The sequence below is a fragment of the Poecile atricapillus genome, chromosome 1 (assembly GCF_030490865.1).
Source record: "Poecile atricapillus isolate bPoeAtr1 chromosome 1, bPoeAtr1.hap1, whole genome shotgun sequence".
Classification (NCBI taxonomy): Eukaryota; Metazoa; Chordata; class Aves; order Passeriformes; family Paridae; genus Poecile; species Poecile atricapillus.
The window spans coordinates 49,084,067-49,109,586 of NC_081249.1; the positions used below are offsets into that span (position 1 = coordinate 49,084,067).

Here is a 25,520-nt window from a genome sequence, read left to right on the forward strand (position 1 = left end):
TCAGTGATGCCATCTAAAACCATACTTAGTTTTATTCCTTGGTGAATGAGTGGTTCACTGTATGTAGAAAGCCTGTAGGCACAGTGTATGAAGTAGAGAGCTGAGAATTATCACTCTTGCTTTTCATGAGTTGGCCCATTCTTACCTTCACTAAATGCTGTGCCATCTTAGAGATATCTTGGACAGGTATTTTAGTGGTCTGAATGGTTCTGTGATCTATTTACACAAAGCTCCGAGGTCCATCAGCAGAAAATTGGTGTTGTGGGCTTCAGGTTAAAATCACATCCTATGTGATGCATGAGGGGCTGTTCTCAAAATTAGAAAAAAAGTCCTTATCAGGAGCCATTGCTTTCCTCTTTCCTTGCCACTTATTTCTCAGACTGTTGTCTGGATAGCTTCTGGGCTGGGATTCCTCAACAGAGAGCAAATGGCCCCAAATACAATTAACTCTGAGCTTATAGGTGGAGCATGTGTACTGATTATTTTAAATAAATCTGGCTTTGGATAAATAAACCTCACAGAAACACACACTGTGGTGTAGGAGCTCTGGTTTTGGTGATGTGTTCTCTGCTCCTATATTTAATAAGGATTTTGGTAAAAGATGATGTTTTATATGAGATTTCTGTTAGATTTTGTATATTCAGAATATGTTATTGTTGTTACTTGTTATTTTGTGGGTTATTGAATTTTCTTTCTCTATTTTCAGATAAATAGGTATCGATGTTTGTTCTAGGGATATGGTTGACACACGTTTAGCAGTAACATTTGCATAAGTCAACAGGAAATCCAAAATAAGTAGTTGCACTTTATTGTAGTTTAACATAATGACTGAGAATTGCAAATGACTATGTACAGCCAAGAAATGTAATGTTAGTCATGCCTTTTAAATACCAGAGATAATAACGTTATGATAATACTTTAATATTATATTTTCAATTTGTTTAGGATTAGCTTATAGCCAAGATAAGATTTGCCCGTCCTGGCAGAAAGAATCTGTGTATTAAGTAGGTGTTTACAAGAGAAATCATGGAGATGTATTGTGGTCCTTTTTCAAAATCACCAAACCATAGAAATTATTTTTAAGTATGAAAACAAAGTTCACTTAGGTATCATGTTTTGTCCCAGTCACCCACTGTTGACTGTCTCTGCTAAACTGTCAAGCTGTCCCTTTCCAGAGAAGCTGAGTATATCTTATGTTTAGGTAGTGCATTTCAGTCGGTGGTGGAAACTGCAACTTGTGCCCAACTTTGCCTTTTTGAGATGCTCTGCTTTTGTCTTGTTTGCAAGACTTAGGGAGTTAAAACTTAAAAAATATAACTGGACCATTTAAAAATATATCTGGACCTAAGTCTGGGAGGTCAGTGTCAATTGCTGTTTCTTAATAGTTAATACCTGACTTCCAAATGGGATTTTTTCTTTCAGTGATATTAAGTAGTAGTTATTTTTGGGAAGGAAGAGCAGTATATGATTTCCAGAATGCCAGACAAGAAAAAGTGGTATTATGAGATTTCTAACACCTAAGACATAATTCTACCTGTTTTCTTACTTCATCAGTTGTTTGAATTGGGTCCAGATGGGGGAGACCATGAAACAGATGGAGACCTCCTTGCTGAGACAGATGTCTTGGCATATGATTGTGCTGCCAGGTAAGATATTTAGCTTGAGCTTTATTTTTACTTCCCTGTACACATTTTAGTATCACTTTAAATATCAGCAGAGATGGTCTACATCATTAGAATTTTGTAGCAAGTGACGTAAAACACTTGAAGTTTGTAGGGAAATAGTAAAACACCAAATACATCCTCAAACCATTATGGTATTTAAATTAAAAGAAGAAAAATAATCAAATTCTTGCTCTTGTATAAATCCAAGTCAAATTCCATGTTAATGTGTTGAGACCACAAGACACAATATTGCAACAGCCCTTTTGTGGATATGGCGGTGTTAACCATGTTGTAGCTGCTTTTTCATTCCATGGAATGAAGTAATTTAAATTTCAAATGATACATGATTAATTCTTTCAGGTTTAAGTCTTACATATCAATCCCCTAAATATATATTCTATTAATTTCTTTAGTACTTATTGTAATTACTAAGAATTTATGTATAAATTCTTGTAATTTACAAACATTTTCTGAAATCAGTTTTATGTTGTACTTTATAATTAATACTTTGCTTGCAGTGTTATATATTAAATGTAATCGGGTTTATGTGTGTTAATTTAACTTAATGTCTCCTTATTCTGTTTGGTGTTGATATGATTGTTTCACAATTCAAGATCAAGCATGATATAGGCATTTGTGGGTCTGTCTGAATTATTATTTTTTAATTACTACCATATTTTTGGATTAAAAACTTTTGGGTTTTGAATATAAATGGATTCAACTTAATGCCATTACATCTCAATTTCTTTTAACAAATTACACCCTAATTGTAAGAGTTAGTATAAAAAATAATTCACATCTAACATTTTGCAAAATTTACTTCTCCCAGAGAGAAATATGCAATGATGTTTGATGAGCCAGTACTCCTGCAAGCTGGCTGGTGGTATGTAGCCTGGGCAAGAGTGTCAGGACCTAGCAGCGATTGTGGATCTCATGGACAGGCCTCTATTACTACAGATGATGGGTATGGTTTTTTTCTGTATTTTTTATTGAAAAAGAAGAACTCTAATAAGACTTGAATAATAACTGAGTTATTTCTCTTTCAGTGTTGTATTTCAGTTTAAAAGTTCCAAGAAATCAAATAATGGTACAGATGTGAATGCAGGGCAGATTCCGCAATTACTATACAGGTAATACTTTAACCTCTGGAGCAATTCACTGACAATTTTTTTGAAGAGAAATATTAAATTCATTATAACTGTGTTTCATGAAAATATTATTGTATTAAGTGAAGGAAATCAGTTTCTGAAAAACATAGGGAAAACTTTTGTGTCTTTGAGAAAAGTAACAAAATTGTACCCACATTTACTTCCTTGCTAATTTTCTTGCAGTCATCCTGCGTAAGTCTTGAGATTTTCATTTACACCCATAGGACCTCCTGATTTCATATAACGTGAGCAGTATTTTTTGTTAGCTGGGAGGTGCTCTATTTGGTCACCCTCAGTTTAGGAGCTGTATACTCTTGAACAGATGATGTTAATGAAACAAAGCCAAAATCAATAATGAACTGTGCTTTACAATGAGTTACAATAAACTTATCATTGCCATGGTAAATGTTATGTGTTTTAATAATCAGGAACTCTTTCACTGTATTGTTGTATATTTACAGATTTCCTCAGATATGACACGTCCACATGTCATCATTTTGTCCACACGACATAATTTTTATATTTTGTGTATGTAATTGCCCTGGCCTCCATGCTGATTCTGAAACTTAGAATTCTTTCATACCAGTTCTCTTTCAATGTCCTTTCTAAGCATGTCCTTTTCAAAGTTCCTTCGCAGAACAGCTCACTTCTGCCATTAAGCTTTCTGTCCATAGATGCCCTGTCCCTCTAGGTGAAGGTTTCGTTTTGATGTATATTAAGTCCTGGCATGACAAATCCGTCATTTGAGTGATTTCTATGGAGAGATGGCTGTAGCCAAAAGGCAAACAAGTCTTGAGGCTTCTGAAGACCAATGAATGACACAAAAGGGAAGGTGCTGCAGTGATAGATGCTGTCTGTATTTTTAACCTCCGCATATATTTTGTCTTCACAAAACCAGTATTCTTTTAAGGAATAACATTTCTAGTCTTGATGCCATCTGAGGAAATACAGTAAATATTTGTAATAATTACATTTAATTAAATCTCAACCTTATTTTCAGTTGTCTCGGTACTGCCAGTTGAACAGAATTCAAGATACTTGGTTTCTGGTCTAGAATGATTAGGAAATTGGAGAAAGTTATGTTCAAACGGAACATTTTTTTGGATAGTTACGTTAAACTTTTTCACCTTGTTTTTTTCCCCACTTGAACAATAAAAACAGTAAAAACTACAAAAAGTAAAAAACTAAAACAAAACACCAAACCCAACCCAAAACTCTACTAAAAGTGAAAGCTGGAGATTTCAAGTAAGTTCTAAAATTGTTCTTGCAGGTTGCCAACAAGTGATGGCAGTGCATCCAAAGGAAAACAGCAAACCAGTGAACCCGTACATATTTTAAAGAGATCTTTTGCCAGAACTGTCTCAGTGGTGAGTACTACCAAGAATCTTCGGTGTTTCCTGAAAGGTCATCAGTGGTTGGGAAACTGAAAGATGTAGATGTGGAAATAACGGTTTTGTGCTTGCTTTCTCAAGGAGAAGTTAGGTACACTGATAGAATATTTCATTTTTTGACTTTTTCTGAAGATTTTATTTCAGTGTTCAACAACAAATACTTTTATTTTGTTTTCTGATGTACAACTATGTGTAATTATTGACCACATACAATCATAATAGTAGAAACAAAACTTTTTTAAATCCTCAGATTTTTGTGAACTACCATGTCCTCCTCTGTTAAGCTCTCAGGTACTGTAAATGTCATGTAGTGGCCATGATCCTGCAGATCATAACTGTTTAAAAACAAAGTGAAGACAGCCCTGATAATACTTTTTGACAAGAATGTGTTATGTCAAAAGTAGCCGTTGTACTCGTCCGTAGATAAAGCAAGTAGAATTTACTGGAAAATCTCCATTACAGGTGAATACAGTTGTTAGTTCTTAAATAACTGAGAGGCTTCAACACATAATATTCTAGTGCATGTTTTAGATAGATTTTATCATGGTATTGCAGTGAAGTGCCCTCTGCATTCTCAGTGCTTTTTTTATTCCCAAGCAAAATAGGATTTGTGTGTTGCATGGTAGATGGGCATAGACATAAATGTGTTTCCATAATAAACATGAATGGGGGGCTATTTGCCTTTTGTCTAAAATGGATGCAGAACAGTAATTTCTTGGTTTTTAATACTGAATGTGTCTTCGGTGTTCTTCATACCCTGGAACAGGAATGCTTTGAATCTTTACTGAGCATTCTTCACTGGAGTTGGACAACACTGGTGCTGGGAGTTGAAGAACTTCGTGGGCTGAAGGGTTTCCAATACACTGCTACTCTTCTGGATTTAGAAAGGTTGCGTTTTGTGGGCACTTGCTGCCTGAGATTGCTGAGGGTCTACACCTGTGAAATATATCCAATATCAGGTATTCCTCTCAGTTCACTTGTTTCATATTTATTAGCAAATAATCTACAGGATATTTATGATTTAATCTAAGTATTCATGTATAAAATAAATTTGCTCATGGAGATAGTTTTATTGGAGCAATTAAAAGACTGTCAGAAAAAGGAAATTTTCAATTGTCTGCATAACTAAGTATCCTAGTACCATATGTTTACATTGTAGTCTGTGTATTTTCAAGTTAATTTCCTGTTTGATTTATCATTTGAGCTGTTTTGGACTATTTGTATCTTTTTTTCCCATTGCTGTGCATAGTATTTGCTGTGGTGTGGAGCACAGTGTGAATTTGAAAGATTGTATTTGGTTTTTGTGCCTGTACATTAACAATGCTCATTAAAATACAGTATATATTATAAAAGACCAGAAAAGTGGGAGTTTTTAATGCTCAGGTTTCTTTGATAGAGTTTAGCACCCTTTCACTGTTTTACTTTTGGAATTAACTTCTCTGAATGTAGATTCAACAATGTTGCTAAATTCTCTTTCTTTTTTTCTGTTTATCTATTTGCATGTAAAATGTTCATTTTAACATGAAGATGTTTCATTATTGTACATTTAATGTTTGTTTGTGTAATCTTCCAGCTACAGCTAAGGCAGTTGTAGAAGAAACCAGCAAACTAGCAGATTGCATTGGAAAAACTAGGACCTTGCTGAGAAAAATTTTATCTGAAGGAGTTGACCATTGCATGGTGAAGTTGGATAATGATCCACAAGGATATCTCAGTCAGCCTCTCAGTCTGTTAGAAGCTGTTCTTCAGGAATGCCATAATACATTCACAGCTTGCTTCCATTCATTCTATCCAACACCAGCTCTCCAGTGGGCATGTCTTTGTGACTTGCTGAACTGTTTGGACCAGGTACATTAAAATGGCACAAGTAAATATTACAGCTTAGCTTGCCCTTTTGCTCAAATTGAAGTCAAGTAATACTTAAAACTGTTACTAATTTTTTGAATTTATCCATATTTGCAACATGAGTTCTGTTTTGTTTTGGATTTTTTTTTAATGACTGGGAATTGGATTTGTTCCTGGTTTTGTTCGTTTGGAGTGTTCTCTAAATGTAGTTCAACGAGAGCCTAGTAAATTCGTCTTCTTTAGCTTTTAAGATTCTCTGTGGGACAGTGAAGAAAATTTGTGGTGCTGGTAACTGTCAGCACCTGCTTTTTAAGTGTGCCTTATATGTGCTTACTCTTGCTGCATGTTGCCTAAGAGCATCCATGTGGTATTTTTTATCACTAACACTTGAGTAATTCCTCATTATTACTGCAACAGTACTCTTATCCAGGCAAGTACATGAGAAGCAGCTGTAAATACCATTCTATAATTAACAACTTTCTTCTTTTGCTTATTGTGAATGAGCATACCACATCTAAGCAGTGTAGTTGGTTGCTTGCATTGATTGTGGTGAGATCTAAGCAGTTTGCTGCTTTGCATGAAAATTCATTTAGCATATACAGTTTCAAGGAAGAATCTGTTCTTTAATGTATTACTCCAATTAAGTTGTTTAATTATAATTGTTAATTATAAGAAAAGCCTTCTCTTCAAAGGATACCATAATTTCAAAGGTAATATTAGATGGGCTTATTATTTTAAAATATGACAACCAAGAAATTTCAATTACTACAGTTGTGAAGATCTGAATTCAAGCTTATGAGAGAAGGTAATGTGAAATTCATAAGAAAGCTTTCTCTAAATTTTTTTTATTAATTACGATAAAGCTGGCAAGTTCCTTTCAAAAGCAGTTTCTCTGTTGTTTCAGTGCAGTGGTGCCATTCTGTTAATTTATTTTTATGTCTTTAGGATATCCAGGAAGCAAACTTCAAGACCTCCAGTAGTCGGCTCCTTGCTGCTGTCATGTCTGCCCTGTGCCACACTTCAGTGAAGCTGACCTCCATCTTTCCCATTGCTTACGATGGAGAGGCCTTGCTGCGCTCCATGGTTAAACAAGTCAGCACTGAGAACGACTCTGCTCTGGCCCATCGCTTTCCTCTTCTGGTTGCACACATGGAAAAGCTTAGTCAGGTTAGGATATATTCTAAAAATGTAATGATTTCTTTTACTTTGCGACAAAAAGCTGTTACATACCTGCAAGTTTTTGCTTGATAAAGATGTATGTGATTTTGCCTAAGTGTTTTCTTTCTAAAAGGCTTCGTTCAGAAACTTACTATTTTTTACAGTTTTCAACTTTTTGTCTGAAATATTGCAGCTGTTTCTTCTTTGAGGAGTGTCTAAGCAGAATGGTTCTTATCTTGGAATATTGAATTGGAAGAAATATCCTTTGGAGTAGTATTCTGTTGCATAGTGTTTTCTGCAACAGTTTTTCAGCTTTTTCATGTGATCACAAGGAAGAGCACGTAGATAGATTTGGTGTTTTGAGGAAGAGTCAACACAACTTAGTTGTGTAATGTTTGTAAAAAAAAGTCATGTCCCAAACTGGAGTTTTTAAAGGAGTCAATAAAGGAATCCCAGTTTATACTGTTCTAGCACAGGTTATTAAACAAATCCCTATTCAGGGGCTCTTTAATGCTGTATTGTTGTACTTCTGTTATTTTGGAATTGTAGAATTGACTAACAGGAATGAGAAGGGTAAAGATAATAATCAGGGAAATGGAACTACTGAACAGTATTGTGTAGTTTGGAAGGCAACAGGAGTAAGATAGTATGAAATGACGAATTATGCAAAAAAAGCAAATAAAGGACAGTTGTAGAGTCTACCATTTCCAGAAGTTCAGAGTAAAAGGGAAGGTCAGAAGTTTTCTGCTCTTCATAAATTACACAGTTAAGGTGGGGGCCATATTCCGGTATGCCATTATTGTGCTAGAAGCTTTCATGGACTTGGAAAGCACCTGTACAAATTAATGAAGGAAAAAAAACCACCAGGCACTATTAAATGCAAATGTAATATTTGTGTCTTGAATACAGCAGCCTCCTAACTGTAAAAGATGGAAAAGTGTTCTGTGCAGGTTTGCTTCACCTGGTTGTCTTCCATATTTGTTCACTATTTCGATATTTTTTGGGGGAGATGAAGGGGTAAGAGAGATAAACCTTGGATTTTCATCAGTAGAGCTGATTTTAATTTTTTGTCAGAAATTATTTTCAGCATGGATAACTGTTAAAAGAAATAGTTGATCATGTCAGTGCTAGGCAGAAGACACAATAGATGCCTAAGCTTAGATTTGTTTTGTAGTTTTCATTCAGCAAAGAACAGCTGTGTTTATAATCATCCCACCGTTGGTTTTGTCTTACCTCTTTGCATAGAAGGTTCTTTTTGCTAACACCAAAACAATAGAACTTCCAGGTTCTTTTTTAGATAACTGCAGAAGAAAATTATATGAACAGTTTCAAAGGTAGCTATATATCCACTGTATTTCAATGTATACTTTTAAAGCCCATAGGTTTTATATGTATACAGTATATATTTTTATATGTATTTATATATACAGTATATAAAGAAGAGACCTCTTCTGGGAAGGACACCTGTATATGGTATTTTCCAGTGCAACAGAAGACTTGTCACCACCTCATTCAGGAAATTAGGGACATGAATAAATTATTTTGACAAAGGATTACACACTATGATATCTTTGAGAATTTTATTTTTTTTCCACCTTCTAGACATTTCTCATCTTTATGAAGTCACAGATATTTCAATTACCTAATACTTGTAACATGTGAAAGTTTGTGGTTTGTTTTTTTTTAATAACCATGTCATTTGTCATTGCTTTGGTTTATGTTGCAGAGTGAGGAAAATGTTTCAGGGATGACAAGCTTTCGGGAGGTGCTGGAAAAGATGTTGGTCATTGTTGTTTTACCAGTACGGAACAGCCTTAGAAGAGAAAATGAACTTTTCTCATCACATCTGGTTTCTAATACCTGTGGGTTGCTTGCTAGTATTGTGAGTGAGCTTACAGCATCAGCATTAGGATCTGAGGTAAAGCTGCTTTAAAGTAATTTTGGGAAGTCTTTCAGGACAGATATATTATGAATGTGGTACAGGCTGGGATGGGCATTTAATAGGTGTGCAGATCTTTCAGAGATTCAGGAATTCTGTTTTGTGTAGTGCAGATGTTTTGCATAAATTTAAAAGCATATATTCACTGTGTTAGGGAGGTACTTTTGATAATAAGCTACTTCATTAGGGCTGCAGAAAACTGCAGATTATTTTTAAAATGGCAAACTTTTTGAGTACTTTGCTTTTTGCCTGCATATTTGTGTACATATACAATCCTTTCAGGAGGCTATAACTTAGTTAAGTGACAGAAAAGTATTTGACTTTGTTAAAGATATGTCACTGTGCTATCAACAGGCTTTTCTCACAGAAATAATCATGCTTTTGACATCTTAATTCAAAGTGTTTCTACCATTATGTAACATCTGTTTCTGCCCTCTATTAATCTTGACTGTACCTAAGACAGAAATACTTAATCTTTCTTTTAGTACAGCTAATTTGTATTTTTTGTTAATTCATCCTATAAAATACATATTTAAGTACTTCAAAAAACCCAGTTGGATTTCTGTTTATTCCTAGTTAATTTCTAATAATCACAATTGCTTTATTTTTTATTTTTAGTCAATATTAACTAGAAGGCTAAGTAGTGGCATCTTCTGTGGTTTATGAGCTGACTTTTAAAATTTACCCAGTTGAAAAATCTGGTAATTTAATTCACTTAACTTTGCTTTATTAAAGTTACCTGACATTTAGCACTGAATATTTTCTGACAACTGTATTTAACTTTCCACAGGTTGATGGGCTGAATTCTCTCCATTCTGTCAAATCCACTCCAAACCGATTCACTAAAACAAGTCAGGGAAGAAGCTGGAATACTGGGAATGGATCCCCTGATGCAATATGTTTCTCTGTTGACAAACCTGGTGTAGTTGTAGTAGGATTTTCTGTTTATGGTGGAGGAGGAATTCATGAGTATGAGTTGGAGGTATTAGTTGATGATGTAAGTATTACATTTGGGAAAACAGTTTGAACAAAGGTAACCTCAGACTTTTTTTTAGAGTATATTTTACAATGTGATATTTTCATAATCTTATTCAGTCCAGGTAGACTAGGTAAAACACTGCACTGATAGTGTTTTTTTTACTTGTGGTGAAGATTTTTGTTACCACACACTTCCTTCCATATCTAGTAGGGTCCTTATCTTGGTTATTGTCTTGAACTCTTCCTTTGGATTACAAGTAATATTTGAAGTATCGGGAGCTTTTCACTTTCTGGAGCTAAATGTAAATTAGTACCAGTTACCTCTCTGTAACCCATGAATTAAAATATGAGGTTAAAACCAAAAATTGAAGAAAAGGGTAATGGCCTACCAGCATGATCAGACTGTACCTAGAGATGTTTCATGTGCTGTTGATGTACTCTCTTAGAAACAGTATAAAACTGTGTTGTAGGTTCTTACACACAGTTGCTCACTATAACTGATGATTCTGGTCTCTTCCAAAAGACAGGTATAGGTTACTATGGGAAATTAACCTCTCTGCTCAATAATTTCCTCTTTAAGGGAAAGACTTCACTGTTGACTCTGAACAGATTTTTCATCATTTTGTTTGTAATGCCATGTGTAAAAATTTATGCAATGGAACATAAGTTGCACAATTGCGTGTGTCATGTATTTACATTTAAAATGTATTTAAATTAGTTTGTTTCTTTGAATCAGAGTGATCATACTGGAGATGCAACTCATTCTCATAGATGGACATCTTTAGAACTGGTTAAAGGAACTTATACCACAGATGATTCTCCCAGTGACATAGCTGAAATCAGACTTGACAAAGTTGTGCCACTGAAGGTAAATAAAAGCACATCTGTAGGTTTCATACAACTTCTTTAGATAACAAAATTGAAATGGTCAGTGTAAATTGTTTAAGTGTTTGGGTTCACATTCATAAGTTGATCTTGACACATGTGCTTCATAAAGTCTCAGTTTCAACCTATAAGTTGGAAGTCCCAAATCCTGTCAGCTACAAGAAATTAGAACCCAGTTTTTATAGTTGCATAAGATAGATTGTAGTTGCTTAGTAATTTCAGAATATTTTTGCAAGTGCAACTTTTTTTGTGCAACTCGATAGTTAATTTTCTTGGATATCTGCTTACTCTTAAAGTAATTAGTAGTAATTTAACTTATGGTCTGTAGTTTGGGAACATGGAACAGCCTTGATTTTTCTTAAATGCTGGATCATTGTTTAATTTCATTTGTAGAGTGCTTTGAAGAACTTTTCAGACTCTCCAGTATTAATGTAAAACAATAACTTTCATATACCATGAAGCCATTTGATACTTGTTTTATACTGCAACCTGTTTTTGCTCTCCTTTTTAAGGAAAATGTGAAATATGCAGTTCGTTTGAGGAATTATGGAAGCCGGACTGCCAATGGAGATGGTGGAATGACCACAGTTCAGTGTCCAGATGGTGTAACATTTACGTTTAGTACATGTAGTCTGAGCAGTAATGGCACCAACCAAACACGAGGACAAATCCCACAGATTCTTTATTACAGGTGTGTGTGTTATAATGATTCATTTCTAAGAGAAGCGAACAAAACCATCGCAGTGTGCCTTCACCACATCTGTTTTTAAGAAGTGATAGAAATAAATACATCCAGAGCGTGTTTGTCATGCCTCTTCTAGTCTTGTTTTAGGTTCTCTGGTTTTTTTGACTTGACAAATAATGTGATGGTTGACTTCTTACAAGGTCCATTGTTTACTACCTTAAATCTCTAAATATGGTGAACTCGTAAGATACACTATTTCAGTTTCTGTGTTTTCTATACCATAATAGATATTGGAGAGATTACTGTTTACACGTTTATCTTTCTAATTTATGCAGTTCTTCAGTTTCCAAACATAATTGCATCAGGCAGCGAGGCCTATTTATATAGGAACTGTCTCCTCTCTTCCTTAGAGTTGAAAGGTATAAGAACAGAAATTGTGATTGCCTGGAGAAAGTCAGCTGAAACATCTGACTATCCTGTAGGGGAGTTTTACTTCAGCCTTTCAGGATGACAGTAGCAAATCATTTGTGGTAATGCTTTTGCAGAGAGCATTGCTTTTGTGTTTGAGGTACTTACCCTGATTTGTATAAAGACACAATTTTCAAACTGGTAGTATAAGGCTGATCAACGTAAGATGAAAGGAGTAAAAGGATCAGTGAATAATAATTTGCTTTTATCTTTGATTATGTGAAAAGTACCTACATAATAAAGATGTAGAAGAAATTAAAAAGTAATACTACACCTACTGATGTATTTTAGAGTACCAAGCACATGAACATGTTGCTCTTAAGATGGTTTTAAAGAAGTTAAAATAGGAAGAAATTAAGTGGCTAGCAAAATTATAGTAATAGTATATTTGAAGATAGAGGATATCTCTAAACTACCTTAAAACATGAGATTGTGCTCAAAGATCCAGCTTGTCAGTAAAAACAGTAATTGTTTATTAAAGAATGGAATTGCAGGTTGTAATACTTTAACTGATTTAGTCTCCTGGAATCTTGGACTTTATTGTAAAATATCATAATTGGAAAGTATCATTATGTAATAAGGATGAAAGACATGGAAAATGTCCTAGATTGTCTACTGTTATACAGGCAAAAGAGAAAATTACAGAGAAATAACAATTTCTTTGATTTCAGAAAAGCAAAGGAGGTAATTTCAGTAATGGAAACTTCAAGGCATTCTAGCAATGATAAATCAACATATGAAAAAAACCCACACAGAAGTCCTGTCTTCAGATCAGAACAGTCACAGATTTTTTGTTTCAACTAATAAAAATCCAAAGACGCTTTCGAAAGACTGTAGTGGTACAAGTTGGAACTGTTACAGAATAAATTGTGTTGAAAAAATTGCAGCTGCTCTGCTGTAATCACAATGTGTTTTGTAGTTTTCATAGAAAAGATAAATTTAATGTTATCTGATGCATGACCATGGTTAGAGACTTAGTTTGAGAACTTACTGTTTGATATATAGTGATTTGAAGTTCTGATCTGCCTACAGCAAACAAATGTTCAGTCAACTGTTATAGGACAGCTTGTAAAAGTCACGCTCCATTTTGTTTGGAGGATGCTCAGATATCAATAGAATTGTTTCCTAGGCATATGCAAAGAAAGGCCACACACAGAAGATAACACACTTTGGGTAAGGGCAGAAAAGTTTTGGAGGAATTTTTTGGAAAAGGACTCAGTTGAATCACACCTACCATCAGTGGCTAAGAAATTCAAAGGAAAAAGGCTTGAGGCTGACAGCAAAACGACAATTTTAGGACACTGAAAAAACATAATCTTTTTGTAAGTGTGACTGAGTCACATCACAGAGGAGGAGAGATATCCTTGTTCACTGAACTGCTTGAAGTAAAATTTCTGTACTTTCTGAGCTGCTAGTTCTGAAATAATATACTGGACAAATATAAGATACCCAAAAGAGAATGTTAAATTTTGTTTTACATGTTGACCAAGTGGTTTTATTTCTCTGTGCCAAGGTGTAGTCACTGTCATATTGAAGGCTTGAATTAGTTTGTAATTGTCATTTGACAGCTTTGAAAAAGCAAATCAAACCTTATTGAAATATTTTCATGCATAATGTTGTTTAGGAGAGCCTAATTTAACATAGAGTGGATTTAAAAGAAATAACTATTTGGTAAGGGTAAGCCCAAGATTGTGTTTCAAAGCCATAATTAATCTTTGAAATAAGAAGGGAGGAGAATCTTTGTCTTCTGTTAAAATGGAAAAATAGCCATTAAGGAAGTTTTACTTATTTCTGTGAAACATTTAACGTTGATCTGTTTTTACCAAGAAAGGCAACAGACTTTGGAAGAGCATAGCAGTTAATACATTTCTGTGGTTTAAAAGGCATCTAGAGAAAAGAAACATTTCAGAAAAATGCTTTTTATACTTTTTGCCAAACACAGTTCTTGCAAAGGACAAACAGTGAGACATTTCCTCCAAAATGTCCTTTGTGGTTTATTTGGTTTTTTTATTTCTTTATCATAAACTACTTTGCTTATTCTATGCCAAAAATCAGACAGTTATTTTTTTAATGTAATTTTGTATTTGTGAACTTACTTTAACTTAATCCATTATCCAGGAGTGAGTATGATGGAGATCTGCAGTCACAGCTGTTGAACAAAGCTAATGAAGAAGACAAAAACTGTAGCAGGGCTCTTTCTGTTGTGAGTGCTGTTGTACGAGCAGCCAAAGACTTGTTGCACAGAGCTCTTGCTGTAGATGGTAAGGCTTGAGAAAATTAACTTTTCAAAACTTTTTACTTTGCTAGTAAGCCACAATAGTAGAAGATCACCTAAATACAAGAGTCATGATGTTTCTCCTTTGCTTTATTCTTTGCCAGAGTATTTTTCTAACCTTTCATTCCTATAGGTATTAAACTGTGAGTAACTTTTATGTAATTGAGTTGTACTTGTGGTAACATAGTCAGATACTTTGTATAAATTGGCTTGTCCAATTAGCAAGTGTCATATTGAAGCTGGTAAGATTCTTTGTTTCCTGAAGATGTTTTATGATGGATTAGTTGCAAATTCCATGAGTGTTTTGCTCAGAGGTTGTAATCAGTTGGACTGGTTAATGCAATTAATATATAAGCACTTAAACATCCCTTTTTGAGAAATGTAGATATTAACCATTGTAGCCAAAATGTCCAGAATATTACACAGTGTTATAAAAGTCATTTTGAAGGGCTGGGAGGACTGTTATGCTAACTTTTATGCTGTAGAAAATAGGAACACAACTTCAATGGCAAAGAATGCAATAAATGCTGTAAGAGGAGAACATTTTTCAACAGAGAACTGTATATAATGACATTTATTTTGGGTGGACTTGGCAGACTCAGAATTCAGCAGTGTCTAAATAATGGAAATAATTTGAAGTAAAAATAGTTTAGGAAATAGAAGTTCAACTCACAAGGGGAAAACCAGAAAAATAAGATGTGCTTTGAACCATAGCATGTTTATTAATAATACCTCTGTTCTAATTATCTTTCTTTAGCTGAAGACATTCCAGAAATACTCAGCTCTTCCAGCCTGTTTTCAATGCTGCTTCCCCTCATCATAGCCTACATAGGACCAGTAGCAGCAGCTATTCCCAAGGTATGCTCCTCAACAGAAATTACTGAAGAAATGTATGAATGTTATGCAAGGAAAAGGTTTACTCTGAAAATTTGAACATCGTGATTTCTTACTATTTTGTGAATTAGTAGTCTGTTTGATAACATGACTCATGAATTTTCCATAAGCCAAGAATTTTAAAAACCTGTAATGCTTTTTTTTTAAACTTCAATTGAAAATACGATTTTAAAAAACACCTTAAGGAAGCAGAAAAATATGACAGATTTTATTAGTAGTAGGAAAAGATAAGGAATTAAAAGAATGTAATTTACAGCTCGCTGATGAACATTGGTGTGATGAAATGTTTTTTTTATGTTGTATAAATTTTATTTTTACAGTAAAGAATAAAAGCATTTGCTCATTAAATTATTTCTGTCAAATTTAGAGTTTGGAAGATGTCAGCTACAAATAAAAGAACATTTCTTTCCAGTGCCATGGTGTTTCTTGCATGTGCCTGGTCTGAGACACTCTTGAAATCCCTTTATAGATCTACAGATCTCAATAATCCTTACCTAGTAGACACTATTACCTTTTATTGCTTTTTTTTATTTGCTGTAGAAGTGTTACTCCTCTAAGTCTTCCTCTTCGTGCTTGGAAAATGTACTGAAGATTACAAGGAACAGGGCAATGCTTAAGGTTTCATGCATTAAAATATGTTGAATATTTGAAAAATCCCCCAATATTAATATGATTATAAAGTATAACTGAATTATGACTTGAGTATGAGCTTGTGCTTACTGTCTGTTAACGTTCAAGGTTTTAGTAGAAGCTATTTTAGGGAAAGGATATTGCAGTTGTATATGGATTCTTGTTTTAGCTTTGGTGAGCCTCCAAGAGAAGATTAATGTACTGAGGCATTTTCTGTCAGGATTGTGTAGAAGCAGAATTTCAAAATGGCTGAATGAATTATTATTAGTGATATTCTGAGAATATTTAAACAACTGCTGAAGAGAAATGGAAGTATTAGAGTGTTGTTTTCACCAAGTTACAATACTTTGTAATAAAACACATGATGTTATGTTACAGGTTGCTGTTGAGGTCTTTGGCCTGGTACAACAGCTACTTCCTTCTGTGGCAGTTCTGAATCAGAAATATGCCCCTCCAGCTTTTAACCCAAATCAGTCTACAGACAGCACTACTGGAAACCAGCCGGAGCAAGGGCTTTCAGCTTGTACTACCTCCAATCACTATGCTGTTGTAGAAAGTGAACATCCCTATAAACCTGCCTCTGTGACACACTATAAGGTGAGCACATGCTGCTTCTTAAAAGCTTGACACATGAGTTTTCTTGAGTTAGCATTTGCTATCTGAAAAATTGTCCCTGTGGATGGTAATTAATATTGTCTAATATAGAAGATAGTTCCTTATACTATTGCTGTATTGCTTTCTGGACAGAACACTACATCAAGTATAGTGGACAATAGTGAAGTTTTAACCCCCTAACTCAGGTATCTGCTCTAAGTCCCTAAATTTGCATAGTCTTAGATTTTTCTGCGGTTATACAGACTTTCTTTGCTCCAGCTGTACAGATTGTAGAAGTTCAAAGTCCTTACGTATAGATGGTACGTACATATCAGACTTTCTTACCTAATGCTAAAACAATGTTTTGTAAAAATACCTAAAGTCAAATCCAGTCAAATTAATATCCGGAAGTAGCAAACTTATAATCAAGAGCCTGAACAGGACACTAATTATTATTCCACTATTCCATTATTTGTCCTGTGACACACAACAAGACATCCGCTGCGGAAAATATAGTTACCAGTGATCATCCTGATGCAGTAATACTTACTTTTGTCCTAAAAGTTTATGCAGCATGTCTAAAGCCTCGGTTTTAGTAGTTGCTGCATTTGAATTTCTGTAGCTATATGCAATTGTACTGCAGACCACATTTACAAGTGGGATTCAGCTGCTCTGTACTTTTCTGGGATTGCAGAAAACAGATATTCATTATGCTTGTTGAAGTTTGAGTTTGAAAAAGAGTATCTGAGAGTTCAATATTTGTAGTAGTCTCTGGCTGTTTTCTTTAATGAACCTGTAAAGAGTTCTTAAAAACACTCAATAGTAGTGCCAGTGCAAATACTTAATCAGAATATTAAGTTATAATGCAGGATTCTAATTGAGTAAAGCACAAAGCATTTCAGGTGTACATGAATTTCAAAGAATATATTAGGTTAATGTTAATTTAAAGAATATCAGAACAATTGTGCAGAATTACATAATTAAGTCGCTTTGGTGGACTAAATTAGAGTTAAGGCCAAATGGAAATGAAGTAGTAAATGTAAAAAAAAGAAAAACCGAGAACCCCAAAAGCTTGGACGTAATTAAACTGTTGCTTTGTTTTAGGTGACTTTTCCTGAATGTGTCAGATGGATAACAATAGAGTTTGACACTCAGTGTGGCACTGCTCAGTCAGAAGATGTTCTTCGTTTACTAATTCCTGTCAGAATTGCACAGAGCCTGGGATTTGGACCAAAGCATACCTCTGTTCATGAAAACCTTAATTCATGGATAGAACTAAAAAAGTTCTCTGGATCTTCAGGATGGCCTACCATGGTGTTAGTATTGCCAGGTAATAAATAGATACTGATGAAATTGCTAGCAATATGAGTTACTACAATAATTAAAGAAATTTAATTTTTCTGTAGAACTGTTGTGGCAAACAAAGTTAAAGAAGGGTCTTTATCCAAGCTGGCAAGTTAACTATATCTGTAGTAGGTTTCTTGCTTGAAGTAGCGATCTGCTTGTTTTTCCCATGGTTTTAATTCACATTTTACATACAAAGGCTGGGTCTCATATATGTTTATGTAAAGGAAACACAGAAAAAGAGAGGGAATATATTATTTATTTTATTTATCCTTTTACTCCTTTAAGGGAATGAAGCTCTTTTTTCTCTGGAGACTGCATCAGACTATGTGAAAGATGAAAAAGCTTGTTTTTATGGTTTCAAATGTTATGCAATTGGATATGAATTCAGTCCAGGAAGTGATGAGGTAAGGGAAAAAGAGAGATAGTTACAATTGCTGCACCTAATAAATGCACCTAATAAACTTTCTATGGGCAAGAAAATTTCCACTTATTGAGTAAGTGACATTAGCAAAATATTTTTAGATTAATTTTATAAAAGTTGTAACAGTCTTTGTTAAAGACATTATTAATTTGGAATTCTTTAATCAGAATATTATCAAAATGTCATTTTGCATGGTTTGTGGCAATCTGCAAAAACAGTGTGGTTTTATCTTGTATGTCAGTGGGATAAAAGATTTCCTGAAATTCTGGCCTACTCTTGCATCAGAGATCCAAAGGTTTTGGGGCTTTTTACTGTCACTACCAGTGCTCACTTAAACAGCGCGCTCGGACTCTTTGGAAGTGCTGTGCACATTTAGGCTACCTCGGGTTTTACTCAGGAGTCTCCTCATTTTGCCTTTAAGGATATGAGTCATTTCCACCACTGTTTATTGCAAAGGGAAGATCAAATTTCTTTGTGTCCTTGACCGAGTTCTTTATTTTGGCTTATTTTAAGAGATTACTGAAAACACTTAATATGTTTTAAAATAAATCCAGAAAAATATGTCTTCCCATATCCTGGGAGTCTTTGGGCATGTTGCTTCATATGGACTTTACAAGGTGTGCATCTTGCTTAAGATACAGCCACTGCAGAAGATTTACCTCATCTTATTCCTAGATTTTGCTCAAGCTAAATCATGTCTTCAGGTTTTCAGAATATCAAGTTCTTTGGAATTTCTTTACATATCAGATAAGAAAACATACCATAAGATTATTGTCTATGGTGGTCCCGTTGGCTTTTAACACAATCAGATTTATAATTCCTACAGATGATCTAATTAGTCTGTGTTTGAATAGAAATAACTTTTGCTGAGAAGCTTCAAACTGGGATACACAGTATTTCTTAAGATAAAACATTGTCAGAAAAATGTGTTTATTGTCCTATTTTCTGAGATACTAATTTTGTTTTAATCTTCTTTTTTTTTTTTTTTTTTAATTTGAAGGGTATTATTCAGCTGGAGAAAGAACTAGCAAATTTAGGAGGATCCTGTGCAGCAGCTTTGATGAAGAAAGATTTAGCACTTCCTATTGGTAAGAACATACTTCATTATTTCATCATTTTTCATATTTTCTGAATTAATAGTACATTTAAATCTTACTGTTGCTTTTAATTAGATATAATATTACAAAATTGAGTCTTCAAACTGAATTAATCAAACAATAAAGTTGGCAGTATTTTCTGCTTACCCTTTTCCCTTTATGTGCGTATGGGGAGGAGGGAGACCTGGTCATTTAAATTGGAACGACCTCACCCCATCCACAGGCAGTGTACGAGTGTATGAACTGTGTTCTACAGTTTCCCTGTGGTACTTTGTAAATGTACAGGTATCATCTTCGTATTTCTCTTTCACCGTTTTTTTTCTTCCCACGCTCCACACCTGTCTGAATGAAAAAATATCTTCTTCATTGAATTGCAAAATGTAAAATTACTGGTTTCAAGTTGATAGTCACCATTTCACCTGTAGACCTTATCCCTAAAAATATTTCTATTATAGCTTTCTTTTTTTTTTTTACAATTAGAAAAGAAATCACATACTTTTACAACAGATGCTGCAAATAAAGGTTTATAGTAATCCAACTGCAATTTAAAACGAGTAAGGAAAAATTAATTTATAAAATTTTGTAAAAATTAATGGATGTGGAGATGGAATTAGAACTTTTAATGATGCAGCCATATTATGAATAATACAATTTCTCTTAAATGGCATCAGCATATAGGAAAACAAGGCTCATAATACATAATAGGATATCTCTCTGATAATTTTAATTTAGGAACACAAATCAAAGCTCAGATACTGTTACACTGGAAGCATGGATTAATGAGCAGGAGAGCACTGATCAGTGTGGAGTTATAATCACAAAACGTACTTAGTGTTTTTAATCAAGTATTTTGCTCATGTATTTGTATTGTGTACAAATTTCTTACTTTGTGTTGTAAGGAGGCACCTCAGTTGCACTAGCAGATCTGTATTTCACTCTCCAAAGTACAGGCAATTCTATAGTGCCTTTAAATAGAATAGAAATATAGAAGGAGAAACTTTAAATAGTGCCCTCATATCTTTTTCCCCAAGCTCCTTCGTTTTGTTGGCTTCTCTTAGATATAGTTTTTCTGTGCAGCAACAACAAAAATATTGAAATCCTCATAACTTAATCTCCTATCGAGTCACATCCAAAGACTTGCCATACATAATGTCCTGAAGATAAAAAGATAAGCACCAAAGTTTTGTTCTATATAACTTCAGTTATTCATTTGTGTGTGCACTGAGCTACACAATACTGCATGTTTACCATGTTATTTGAAAATATTAATATTGCAGCTGCTGATTGAACAGTATGACACATCATTATGCAGACTTGAAATTTGTAATATTAAAGGCTTCACAAAACAGAATTGAATCTCGTATTTTGTAATACATAGCTGCCAATATAACTGTTATATTTTTCCAGCAGGTAGTGAGTTTGAAGAGGATCTTGAGATACTTGAGGAGGCTGCCTTACAGGTATGCCGCAGCTTTTTATCCATTGCAATGTACTTAAGTTCGTAATTGCATTGAAATTTTCTGACTGCTACAAAAGAAAATAATTTGTGCGGTTTTTGTAGTAGAATGGACTAGAGTCTAGTTTATTATGTAGCAGTTCAAGAAAGTAATACAGGATTTTAGTAGTTACATGAAACCAAAGCAGGTTAGATGGCCAAGTACTTCAAAATATGTTTGGCTGAAGTTGCAGTATTTGGCAAGTTTTAAATGTTACCAAAATCAGTCTTTTACATGTCTTTGTAATTTGATAAATAAAACCACCTTTTCAGCTGAGCAGTGATGTTAATTGAGTCCCAAATAACACGATGACAGTTTTTCTGGTTTGCTGATGGCTTTTTGTTGAGTGCAATGGGAGCTAATGCTGACTCTCCTTTAACTCAAGGTCATTTAACCTCTTCTGGCATCAAGTATTGTTTAATAGACTGAGATGGCTTTTTAAAAAGCTTTTATCAGGATAAAGTTTATTCTTCTGGATTGGTTTTAAATGCCCGAAATGTTTGTACCAATTGTGTTACATTATGGGAAAGTGTCAACCTGTTACTGAAAAGCTGTTCCATGTCTCTCTCTTTTCACCCCCAACTTCTGCCAAAAAAAAAAAAAAAAAAAAAAAAAAGGTGTGCAAATCTCACTCAGGCATTCTTGGGAAAGGCTTGGCACTATCTCACTCACCAACCATATTGGAAGCTCTCGAAGGAAGTCTTCCACTGCAGGTACAAAGCAACGAGCAGTCCTTTCTGGAGGATTTCATTGCTTGTGTACCAGGATCAAGTGGTGGACGACTTGCAAGGTAAAATCCACTGTTGCTTGTCCTTTTAACTGGCTATAGAACTGCCATAGCCGTTTTAAGTATTAGTTAAATAAAACTATTTGGTTATACTGTTTCCATTAATACATTAGTTAAAACCATGTAGGCATTCAGATGTTCTGTGTCCTTTCTCAGCTCTGTGTCACATTTGTACAAAGTAAGAACTTGTCTTCTAGAGGCTGTAAGAGATTTTAATGTTAGGTGATTTTCTTTGCTTAGATGGCTGCAGCCTGATTCATATGCTGATCCACAAAAAACATCACTGATTTTGAATAAGGATGACATCAGATGTGGTTGGCCAACTGTTATTACAGTACAAACAAAAGACCAGTATGGAGATGTTGTTCATGTTCCTAATATGAAGGTAATCATTGTCATCTTGGCTGTTCTGCTTCATCTTGCTGTCTTCTAGTTTTTATTGTAGGTATTCCACAGAATACTCTTGTATAGGACAGAAAGTGGCATTCATAAATTCATTGTAGTCAGATTTTCTTACCTCTAAATCCACAAAACTGCATTAATTCTGTATTATGCCAGCACCATTTCCTGCAATTCATAACTTGCCCACAATGAACTACACATGTAGTTGCGTAAATAATCAGTCATTAGTGAGGTTTGATGGTGACGTATTGAAGTGACAAGAATCCATTTTTTAATTTGTAAGGTAGGAAAGAGTGTTATAAACCATAGACTTTGTGATGGGAAAAAAGAATCAGAAGCACATTGATGGACCACCTTATAGTTACTTTACTTTAGACTAGAACAATACTCTTTCCCGTTTCTAATATTTGGAAGTTCCTGTAGTCCTTGCAGTTAGTAAGAATAACTGGCAAGGACTGGTGTTGCTGTGTTTGCCTTCAGCCTCTTCAGTTAACCACTGTTTTTCAGTGCTGGAAAGGAGGTATTCTTGACAGGAAGAGTTAGAAGAATTCTGGGGTAAAACCTGTGTGGAATGTATAAAAGTAGGCTGCTTGGTTTGAAGTAGTAAAGCAATGCAAACCAAACAAACACAACATAGTTTTCTTGTAGCTCTAATAAATTAGGTTACTTTCTGTGTTTTAAAACCCACTACTACTGCGGAGTACTTGGTTTTGTTCAAGCCCAGGTGTAAATGAAATACCTTTTACAGAGGCATGATTCCTGTGATAAAAGCTCTAAAATCTGTTCTTGGTATATGATTTAGTAGAGTTGTCTTACAGGGAGCTGTAAACCTAACAATGAACAGCAGTTCTACAACACTGCACAAAAATCAGCTTATTCACAAACGCTACATGAGTGAGACTTGTGTGATTACTGACTTAAATTAGTGACAGAACAAGTGAAAAACTCAGGAAAAGGATATGTCAAAATATTATCAAAATTATTGCTGGCTTTATTATTTCAGTTACTGTTCACAAATGTATTAAAGTGACAAAAATCTTAATTCAGTTTAATCATACTTCTGGACTCATTCAGTGTGCAATGCAGTGACGTAACTTCTGTTAAATTAAGTAAAATTTTGATGAAACAGTGTGTGAAAACTGCAGTATTTAAACATCTGCACTTTATTGCAGATTTAGGATGAGTAATAATTAAACTTATTTTCCATGTAGTCTGTCTGTCTTCCTCAGGAAATAGTGTACTGCTAACTGTTCCCAGCACTAATGGAGATCTGTGATACCTCTAGGGGAAAAAGCCAGTTAAAACATGCATTGAAGAGCATGATATGAACATGAATACTAGTGTGAGGTGGCAAAGCCAGCCAGCATCCAATCTGGCCATTGCTGATCCAGATGTAGTGGCCATGGTGATCCACTCTTAAATCTGTGCACTCACTTGGAAGGCTCTATTTCTACTTTGTTGCACTTCTCTGTTCTAGTAGGCATACCAGACTGTGTGCTGCTTCCCAGGGAGTGCTCTGGGACTGGCAGAAGTGACACCAGCCTGTGCTGATGGTGTGCTGAGTCAGTTGGGTGCTTCACCCCTGCCCACCGGCATCTTTTCAAGATGCTGTGCTTGGCTTTGCAGATTGAGTGTAGATACATTGGGTCTTGACACAGCTGGATTTAGAGGGAGTGTTCTAAGCACTTTTAATTTAAAAGAATGTGTGCGCGTTTTCCTCACTAAACCATGTTCCCTTATCCACATCTCACTACAGGTAGAAGTCAAAGCTATTCCTGTTTCTCAGAAAAAAACATCTTTGCAACAAGAACAAGTTAAGAAAGTGCAGCGGATACCAGGGAGTCCCACAACAGCTGTTTCCCCTAGCAGTGATATGACCTTTGGAGGACTTCCTTCACCAAAGCTTGATTCCTCCTATGAGCCAATGATAGTAAAAGAAGCTCGGTATATTGCTATTACAATGATGAAGGTAAGTTACTGCAATTTTGGCAATGTAACTATAGAATTCAACATTCGAAGTGTGTATGCAACAGAGAAGGAAAAACGTATATTTACTTTTGGTCCCAGTCTGAAAATACATTCAATGCAAATTACTTTGGTTATATGTTAGTTCAGCAATAAGCTAAATACATTAAAAGGGCCGGTTGCTAACTCTAAAGCAGTTAGATTGAATTAGCATAAAAAGGAAGGTTGTCTTTGATTTTGACTAGTCAGATTAACAAGTTAGTCTGAGTCACTCAGGAGAAATAAAAACATATATTAAAAAGGTGAGGGGAAAGTTAAACCAGTATATTTATTCATATGGAGTTGGAGTGTTGCAGTGAATACATATTTAAAACTAGAACAGGCAAACATAAGAAAAGATAAGAGCTCAGCATAATAAAAACAGGCATGCAAATTATTTACATATCAATGCATATGTCTTAAGTAGCATCTGATGAAATGAGCCATTGTTAAATGGATCAGCTCAGACACTTGCCAGGAATGGCTTTTAAAGAAGTGAAAACTGTGCAGCTAGTGTTGATTTGATTGAGTATATTAGAGCACATGCAGTAAATTTACATGCGTACCATACTGACCCAGTTAAGAGATGTGACATGTTGTGTACACCTAACAGTTGCACAGCTTAATGAGACAGGATTAGCCAGGAGGGTAGAGAAGGATAATACTTAGCATAATCAGTATGGATTTGTTGTGGGGGCAGAACCAGCAAACTAGCACCTTTTAGAGGGTACAGGGTTTTTTTTTCTCCAAGGATGATGCTGCAGTACCTCCATGTAACTAGTGCAGCTGGGTACTGAAGGGTGTCTTAATTAGATCAATGAATGAAGTGTTAAATCAATGTAGCGTACAGCAAATGGTTTAAGAACTTGCTAAATCATGTGCATATCAAGGTGTGATTGTGGCATTTTTATTTGGGCTACTGGGAACAGTATTTCTTGTTTTGATGCTACTTTTACAAGTAACTTGAGGGCAGGCAGAAATACATCATTTATTCCAAGTTAGGGCTTAGGTGATATTTCTGATAGCCACTATCCACAGGTACCTGCTGCTTCTTTTCCAGTGATAGGTGTCAAATATGCCCGCACAACTCTAAGGGTGGTATATCTTGTAATACATGAGATGCTCTGGGGTAAATGACAGTGGTGCAAGTGTAGGGTGTTCAAAAAAATCTTGTAGATTTGATGGAGTGAGGAATGCTTAATATCAGCTAGTTAATATGTAATCATTTTTTAATTGAAATAAGGCTAAGGGAAAATGAAAATTGAAAGATTAATTTAAAATCCTTAGTAGATAATAGCAGTATGAATCTTCATAAAGATAAAAGTAAAAAGACACCAAGGTTAAATTAAAAAAACATCTCTCTTGTTGAAACATGCTTGATTTCCATATTTAGTGCTTTTCCAGGGAATCTT

General features: G+C 34.8%; 1 protein-coding gene across 16 annotated transcripts in view; it reads left to right on the plus strand.

The window, feature by feature from the left end:
• Positions 1–25,520, plus strand: part of MYCBP2 (MYC binding protein 2) — a 172,317-nt gene that overhangs the window by 83,075 nt on the left and 63,722 nt on the right. For 13 of the 16 annotated variants that reach the window (XM_058829727.1, XM_058829743.1, XM_058829768.1 and 10 more), the window contains 21 exons: positions 1,555–1,646; positions 2,494–2,628; positions 2,711–2,794; positions 4,083–4,179; positions 4,970–5,162; positions 5,777–6,051; positions 6,994–7,215; positions 8,933–9,124; positions 9,936–10,142; positions 10,860–10,991; positions 11,521–11,699; positions 14,280–14,422; positions 15,194–15,294; positions 16,339–16,557; positions 17,659–17,884; positions 18,187–18,305; positions 19,323–19,410; positions 20,827–20,879; positions 21,533–21,705; positions 21,943–22,087; positions 23,861–24,073. In XM_058829727.1, the coding sequence (XP_058685710.1) occupies positions 1,555–1,646; positions 2,494–2,628; positions 2,711–2,794; positions 4,083–4,179; positions 4,970–5,162; positions 5,777–6,051; positions 6,994–7,215; positions 8,933–9,124; positions 9,936–10,142; positions 10,860–10,991; positions 11,521–11,699; positions 14,280–14,422; positions 15,194–15,294; positions 16,339–16,557; positions 17,659–17,884; positions 18,187–18,305; positions 19,323–19,410; positions 20,827–20,879; positions 21,533–21,705; positions 21,943–22,087; positions 23,861–24,073 (3,288 nt within the window). The remainder of the gene's footprint in view (positions 1–1,554; positions 1,647–2,493; positions 2,629–2,710; positions 2,795–4,082; positions 4,180–4,969; positions 5,163–5,776; positions 6,052–6,993; positions 7,216–8,932; positions 9,125–9,935; positions 10,143–10,859; positions 10,992–11,520; positions 11,700–14,279; positions 14,423–15,193; positions 15,295–16,338; positions 16,558–17,658; positions 17,885–18,186; positions 18,306–19,322; positions 19,411–20,826; positions 20,880–21,532; positions 21,706–21,942; positions 22,088–23,860; positions 24,074–25,520) is intronic. The other 3 variants (XM_058829735.1, XM_058829859.1, XM_058829784.1) reach the window with 1 other exon arrangement.